This window comes from Cotesia glomerata, linkage group LG6 (assembly GCF_020080835.1).
Source record: "Cotesia glomerata isolate CgM1 linkage group LG6, MPM_Cglom_v2.3, whole genome shotgun sequence".
Taxonomy (NCBI): domain Eukaryota; kingdom Metazoa; phylum Arthropoda; class Insecta; order Hymenoptera; family Braconidae; genus Cotesia; species Cotesia glomerata.
This window is the reverse complement of record NC_058163.1, coordinates 11,033,323-11,041,833: the sequence shown is the minus strand read 5'-3', so window position 1 is coordinate 11,041,833 and position 8,511 is coordinate 11,033,323. Positions and strand designations below refer to the sequence as shown.

General features: G+C 35.1%; 2 protein-coding genes across 2 annotated transcripts; both read left to right on the top strand.

The window, feature by feature from the left end:
- Positions 1-5,159: 5,159 nt before the first annotated feature.
- On the top strand, positions 5,160-7,154 carry LOC123267905. The gene is made up of 2 exons (XM_044732792.1): positions 5,160-6,030; positions 6,133-7,154. The coding sequence occupies exons 1-2, from the start codon at positions 5,160-5,162 to the stop codon at positions 6,681-6,683; spliced, it is 1,422 nt and encodes a 473-aa protein (XP_044588727.1). The 3' UTR covers positions 6,684-7,154.
- On the top strand, positions 6,816-7,979 carry LOC123267904. Its single transcript, XM_044732791.1, has one exon. It carries the CDS (start codon positions 6,816-6,818, stop codon positions 7,977-7,979), a length of 1,164 nt encoding a protein of 387 aa, XP_044588726.1.
- The last annotated feature ends 532 nt before the right edge of the window (positions 7,980-8,511 follow it).

Sequence of the window (8,511 nt, the reverse complement as noted above, 5' to 3'; positions counted from 1 at the left end):
AGCTCTGAAGGCTATGGGGTTATATTAATGCAAAAATTTAATGGTTCAAATAGAGTTATCGAGTATTATAGCAAAGCTACTAGTTCAGCTGAGCCGCGATATCATTCATATGAATAGAGATTCTAGTTGTATTTAACGGAGTAAAGTTTTCCGCTATTATTTGCATGGCCGACTGTTCCTAGTAATTACGGATTGTAATTCGTTAAAAGCTTCTCAGAAAAAGGCTGACTTAACACCAAGGGTTCACCGTTGGTGGGATTTCTTACAGATTTTTAAATTTGATATCGTCTATAGAGAAGGTAAACGAATGGCTCACGCTGATTTCTTTTCGCGTAATTCTATTACGGAACAATTGCGTAGCAATTCAGATAAAATTTTACAGGAACGCATAAATTTGACGGAAATTTCCAATCATTGGCTCCTTGTTGAGCAGCGGCGCGACCCAGAAATTAGTAAGATAATAATTGATTTATAAAATGATGAAATCGCGTCCGATCTTGTTAAAACCTATGAAGTACGGCAGGGATTATTCCACCGAAAAATCCATAGGCGAGGTAAAACATTATGTTTACCTATTGTTCCATGTGCTTTTAGGTGGTCGGTAATAAATCATGTGCACGAGTCAATTATGCACTTAGGATGGGAGAAAACACTTGACAAGGTTTGCGAGTATTATTAGTTTGAAGGAATTACGAAGTATGTTCGTAAATTCATTGATAACTGTTATACCTGTAAAGTTTCCAAGTCAAGCTCAAGGCAAAGTACAAGCAAAGCTTCATCCTATTCCTAAGACCAGCATCCCTTGACATACTGTGCACATGGATATCACAGGTAAATTAACGGGTAAAAACGATTCAAAAGAGTACGTTGTCGTGTTGATAGATGCTTTTACCAAATTTGTTTTATTATGTCATTCTCGAAAAATAGATAGTTTCAATACTATTGTCTCTGAAAAATGCTATATCATTGTTTGGCCCACCGACCCGTATAACTGCAGATCAAGGTAGATGTTTCACAAGTAAAGAATTTCAAGAGTATTGCACCTCATAAAACTCAAAATTACATCTTGTAGCTACGGGTTCAAGTCAGGCTAATGGCCAGGTAGAATGCGTAATGAGTACCCTAAAAAGTATGTTTACTGCAGCCGAAACGAGTGGAAACTCTTAGCAAGCAGTTGTAAACGAAATTCAATAAGCAATTAATTTTACTACTAATCGAGTTACCAAAGCTAGTCCGTTAGAATTGCTAATTGGCAGAGTAGTTAGACCTTTTGGTATGATAGTTGATCAAGACGATAAAGAAATTGATATCTCTGACGTACGACAAAAAGCGATTGATAACATAGAAGTTAATGAAAAATATGATGTTTAGATTTGATAAGAATAAAGCAAAGATAGTTCCATTTAAAGTAGGACATTTGTATTAATTAAAAATGAAGAAAGACACCAAACAAAGCTTGATCCGAAGTTCAGAGGTCCATTCGTGTCGATCGAAATTCTCGACGGTAATTGTTATACCTTAAAGTCTTTAACGGGTAATAGAACATATAAATATTGTCATGAAAACTTAAGAAAAATGCCTGAATTCCATATTCCTATTGAATTGGATTTATTAGATGATCATGAAAGCGATGAGCATGAAGTTTCTCAGAAGTACTCTGAGACAGAGTCAGAAACCACCGGGGAAAGACTAGGCACTAATGGTAGTTGTTGAAAGTCGCATCACTTGCATCAGGCTGTAGATCACAATGGCAAATCAAGGTTGGTTTGGCCAGAGTATGATGGGCAGTAGATGATGTGGTGGCGATAAGAAAAGATTTTTCTTGAGGTCGCACCACTTGCTCCAAGCTGTAGGTCGTACAAGCAAATCTAGAGTGATTTGGCTAGGGTATGACAGGCCAGTTGGTGAAGTGGCGGGGACAAAAGAAATCTGTTGGCCGCACTATCTGCGCCAGTCTGTAGTCACAACTGCAAACTCAGGGTAGTTTGAATCAATTTTGTTTATCAAAATTGTCAGGGCGCGAAGGCCAGCTGGTGAGATGGCGAGGGCCAGAGATGTTGTAAGCTGCACTACATGTGTCATACGTGGTTGACAATGTGGCGGGGGCTTGAGGTGTACATAGTTGGATTACTATGTGGGTACACAGTTTTGCTGTATGAAGTATACAGTTGCAGACCATTGTGAGTGCTAAGGGTCTATACCTGGGGTGGTAGTGAATGTAGCTTGCATGTTATCGCTGGAATAGACAATCATAGAAATTTTGAAAAGGCATCCTCAAGAAAACTAATTTTATTTGATTTGATAATCGAAAGTTTTTGTCACTTGAATTAGCCTCTGAACAAAGAAAAGTTATATCTTCAAAAAAAAAAAAAAATATGACATGGCTTGTAATAAAATATTTAGATATGCACCCGAGGACGTGTGATCGTCAGGTTGGCCGTGTCGGAGATAATATCGAGCTGGGTTTTCCTAGAGATAGGGAAATTCCCAATATTTTAGTTTGTCTGTTAGTTTTAAGCAAAATTGTAAAGCATAGAATATTTAATAATTATTTATAACTTAAGCCGATTATAATTTTTATGGTTACAGCAATGGGCTTGAGTCCGGAGTGACAATGGTCACCAAACGTAGCCGAGGTCACAGGATAGAAGTAAAAAGTATACAGTTAAAGATATCGACAGACAATGAGGGCTGTCGAAATATTTTTTTGAGAGAAGAAGTACTTAGGGTACTGAGACGAGTAGTGCTCGTTGAACATTGATCAAGTAAAGACATCGAATATATCCTGCTGACCCCGGATTCGTTCTCGGTCTCATTCTCCAGCGCTTTTACCTTGTATATTAATTATATTTTGATAATTAATCGTAGTATTGTTTATACAAGTTAGCGTATATTTTAATTATTCTAAATTAATAAATAATTGAATAAACGGATACAATGGACTGTACTAACGCCCCTAATAATGCTTTTCCGACATATATATATATATATATATATATATATATATATATATATATATATATATATATATATTTTGACAATGCAAATTGTATTTTTCTTTTCAGCCCTCAACTGACTGTCTGAAAACCCTCGGTACCGACATTAGGTTAATTTTCTTAATTTTTGGCGGTAGAGTCTCGAAAAGGGTGGAGATAAACGGCCCACGCGACAACACCAAAAATATTGATCAGACTTCGATCCAACCCCAAACTAGCAATAACGCTAACTTTCTAACTTTGTATACTACTATTTATTAATTACTAATTAAACAAATTATAACATTTTATTATATTCTAAAAATTCATTACTGTTTAATTTAAGTTCTAATATTGTAATTGATTATTCAAGCATTTATTACACTCGAGAAATAATAAGTAAATTATTCGTGTGTGGAATAAAATAGTTATTTTGTTATAAATTGTGCATCATCATTACTGTAAATCTACCTACTTACTACGATCATTTCACATACACGTTCTTTGAAGGACGAATAATATTAAGGGACAAACTGATACCTCACGGGCTGCTGTGCTAATCAGGATCTTGTAAAACTATCATCGCTACATATTGTAAGTGATCAAAGAATATGTACTGGTACACGTGAGACTTCCTATCAGACTGCGTACTCTTTCTATGACATTCTATTCATTCTAAACTTATATAAAAACTAAATACGTCATCCGTAAGGAAGCGGATTTCCGAGAGTTGGTGGTCCTAATAAATAAATATAGAGAATCAATTGACTAAATTCTTATTCGCGAGGTTTTGGTGAATTGATGAATGAAATTTTTATATTAAAGAAAAATTCTCATGTCTCAATATATTGACACATATATATATATATATATATATATATATATATATATATATATATATATATATATATATATATATATATATATATATATATCTAATATATAAAATTCTCGTGTCACAATGTTCGTTCCCATACTCCTCCGAAATAGCTTGACCGAGTCTCATGAAATTTTTTATGCATATTCAGTAAGCCTGAGAATCGGCTACTATCTATTTTTCTAACCTCTAAGTGATAAGGGGTGTTCACCCTAAAAATTTTTTTTTTATTTTTTTGATAAAATTTTTTTTTTTTATTTTTTTATTATGTGGCATCAAAAAATACATACAACTCTAAATTTGCACTTTTTTATCACCAACCCTTGCTTTTTAATAGTCATTTTCATAATTTTATCATTTTCTATCCCGCTCGATAACATCAATTATTATCACTTGGTAAGTTATCCCCTCCATGTGTCTACCGGTGTCACTTCTCACCCTGTAAACAGCACGGAGTAAGGATGTTACCTCTACAGTTTTCGGCTATTATTAGTGTTTATGCTTCAAGCGTAGTAGATAAACATTTTTATTATCTCAGTGTAACTCTCATATCAAATATATTCTCGAGTAACTTTATTATTTATTTATTAATAACTAATATTATTGAATATAATTAATTACTAATAACTAATAAAATTATTAATTTTGAGTGTAAATCGCTCGATCAGTTAATTAAGTGACTTACATAACCTCTAAAATACTCAACACGTGTCACGAGTTCCCGCAAACAACGGCTATTGAGTTGTAAGTATAAATTATTTTTTACGTTTATTATAAAATCAAAAATTATTCTTTCTTATTTATAACGAAAATATTGTTGGGAATGGTGAAAAACGAATTCGGTGAAAGTTAGATTTTTATTACAATTGGGAAATTTTTTTTTGTGTTTACTTATAAGAGCTCTAACTTCGACAGAATTTTTTTTTTTTCACTATTTCTAACAATATGTATTTTTGATATAACTAAGAAACATAAAATTTTTCGCTTTCGTGAAACTATCTAATTTTTACATGTACATTTAATGTAATCAAAGATAAAATAAATGATTAATATAATAATTAAATATAATAATTATATAATTCAATCAGTTCTATTCATGTGTGTTTTGTATTGTACAGTGAACAATGTCAACAAAACGCAAAGGGGCCAATTTGAGCCATGATACAAATAAATCTAGAAGCATTCGAAATAGAAGAGCCCAAAGAACCGAAGAACAAGTTCAGGAAGAAAATACTGGAGCGCGTGTGAGAATGACGCAATTGCGTCAAGAACAATCAGACGATACACGAGCTGAACGCAATGAAGTCATGAGATTAGAACAACGACAATCACACCGTTTTACTGTCAATAGACACAGATCGAATGACCAACAACGCCAACAGGCACATCGAGCATTTGTAGCTACATCATTTCTGCGTCTAGCATTCCAGTATGAGCCCGATATTGAATATTATGCTCATTCAAAAGTAGTAATTGGTGCTATGGACAAAAAATGCCCGTATTGTCATGCTTTGAAATTCAAAAATAAACCAGCCGGGATGTGTTGCGCGTCAGGGAAGGTACAACTACCTGTAATTGAAACACCACCGGAACCATTGAACAGTTTGCTTATCGGCACAGATCCAGATTCTAACGTGTTCCTGAAGTCCATTCGAACATTCAACTCATGCTTTCAAATGACATCGTTTGGAGCAATAGAAATAGTTCAAAATACTAATGCAAATGGTCAACAATATAATTTTACATTTAAAATCAGAGGCCAAGTTTATCATAAAATAGGCTCATTGCTGCCAAAGCCAAACGAACCACATAAATTTTTACAAATCTACTTTATGGGCGGCGAGGACTCCGGAAGCGCACTAGCCAATCGGGTGGATGCACGTTATGGCTACAATAACCTTGATTCATTCGATAATCACGCTATTGTTATTAATCCTGATAAAACACCAGCTGGAGAATACATTCGTAGATTCAATGCACCTGTTGCTGACGACGTTGCTGGAATCATGGTTGGCGATCGTACAGGTGCACGAGAAATTGTGATTCGTAGGAGAAATAATAATTTTCAGTTCATTGCTGATACACACCGTTCATATGACGCTCTCCAATATCCGCTAATCTTCTGGAAGGGACAAGACGGATATAGCATAAATATTAAACAACGAGATCCCGTATCAGGTACTTTATTTATTATGAATTTGATTATTACACTTTTAACAAAACAATTAAATTATTAAACGCAATTAGCTTAAATTTATATTTATGAATATATTATTACAGGAGCCGAAACAAACAAGAACGTTAGCTCGAAGGATTATTATGCGTATAGATTGATGATTAGACGCGGGCTGGATAACGTCATTCTACGATTTCGAGAGCTTTGTCAACAATTCTTGGTCGACATATACGCGAAGATAGAAGGTGAACGACTACGATACTTACGATATAATAAACTCAAGCTACGTGTGGAAGAGTACATTCACTTGCGCGACGCTATTGTCAACAACGCCGACGCCGCCGAAATTGGTAACTCTGTCATTTTACCATCATCGTACGTAGGCAGTCCACGTCATATGCAAGAGTATATACAGGATGCTCTGACTTTCGTGCGCGAATATGGGCGACCGTGTTTATTTATCACGTTCACATGTAATCCAAAATGGCCAGAGTTTACATCTTTGCTGTTGCCTGGCCAAAATGCAATACATCGTCATGACATTACAGCACGTGTGTTTAGACAAAAGCTGAAGTCATTAATAAATTTTATTACTAAATCATATGTATTCGGTCCCACACGTTGCTGGCTGTATTCGGTTGAGTGGCAAAAGTGAGGATTACCTCATGCCCACATTTTGGTATGGTTAATCAACAAAATCCGTCCTGAAGAAATAGATAATATAATTTTTGCAGAAATTCCCGATCCGTCTACTGATCAATTGTTGTTTGATAATGTTACAGCAAACATGATTCATGGCCCATGCGGTACTTTTAATCTTTCATCGCCTTATATGTCAGATGGAAAATGTACAAAAAATTTCCCTAAAGATTTCACTAACGATACAATCACAAATGTCGACGGATATCCAATATATCGTCGAAGGAATCCAGATAATGGCAGACAATCATTTATTAAAAACATCAGCAACACAGCCATTGATATTGACAATCGTTGGGTCGTGCCATATTCGCCCCTGCTGAGCAAAACATACAATGCTCATATTAATGTTGAGTTCTGCAGTTCTGTGAAGAGCATCAAATACATTTGCAAGTATGTCCATAAAGGCAGTGAGATGGCGGTGTTTAGAGTAGAAAATACCAATGTGAATGCTCTTCCAGTAAATAAAAACGATGAAATAACGCTCAACCAAATAGGTCGGTACATCAGCTCCAATGAAGCTGTTTGGCGTATCTTTGGTTTTCCAATTCATGAACGGGATCCAGCAGTTGTTCAGTTAGCCGTTCATCTTGAAAATGGTCAGCGTGTATATTTCACGAACGAGACAGCGATTGATCGTGCTATAAATCCACCAAAAACTACACTCACTGAATTTTTTGAATTGTGTAATCGTGCGGATGATTTTGGTGCCTTTGCACGTACTTTACTCTATTCACAAGTACCACGCTATTTCACATGGGCTCAAACAAAACAATGGATACCCCGCAAGCAAGGCTCACCAGTTGATTCATGCCCCAATTTATTCAAATCAAACGCCTTGGGGCGAGTATTTACAGTGAATTCAAGACAGACTGAGTGCTTTTATCTTCGACTATTGTTGGTTAATGTTACTGGCCCATTGTCATTTCAAGATATACGTAAAGTAAATGGGCAACAGTATACAACGTATAAAGATGCATGCCTTGCACTCGGCTTGCTAGAAGATGACAATCAGTGGGAATGTATGCTTGCTGAAGCAGCATTGAACTGGACAGCAATACAAATTCGTCTACTATTCGCTATAGTGTTGACTACATGTTTTCCAGTCCGAGCAGAGATATTGTGGGATAATCACAAAGATTCAATGACTGATGATATATTGCATCAACATCGTAAACGGTGTAACGATCTAGCGATAACATTCAGCGACGATATGTACAATGAAGCTTTGATTGCTATTGAGGATCTTTGATTTTATCCATATACCCGGCTCATCAAATTACACTACTTCTCAATAAATACACTACTTCTCAATAAATACACTACTTCTCATTTTATTTATTCAAGTTTGGATAATTCAATTGTTTAATAATTTTGCTCAATAATAATTAATTATTTAATTGAATTGATTCGTTAATTGCTGGGAGCGTTCCTCCTGGGGGTTTATACCCGAGGAATGTTCTAGACCTCTTGGGTTTGCAAGTCGTGAATAATTAATTTTATTAATACAGTTGGTTAATAATTATTAACATCTTGAGATTGGTTTAAATAAATATATTTTATATTAATTAAATTCTGAACTCCGATAAGGTTCCAATCGACACGACATAGTATTCGGTACCCGAGGTCAAAACGTGCTACGTGGTAACGAACGCCGGCATCTATTTTGAGCGCGCAAATTCCTTGTGAATTTTATTACGCAATAAATCGTAAAATTAACAACTGGATTATTATTACTATTTACAACAATTGAATTATCTTTTATTAAGACTATTTATTATTTT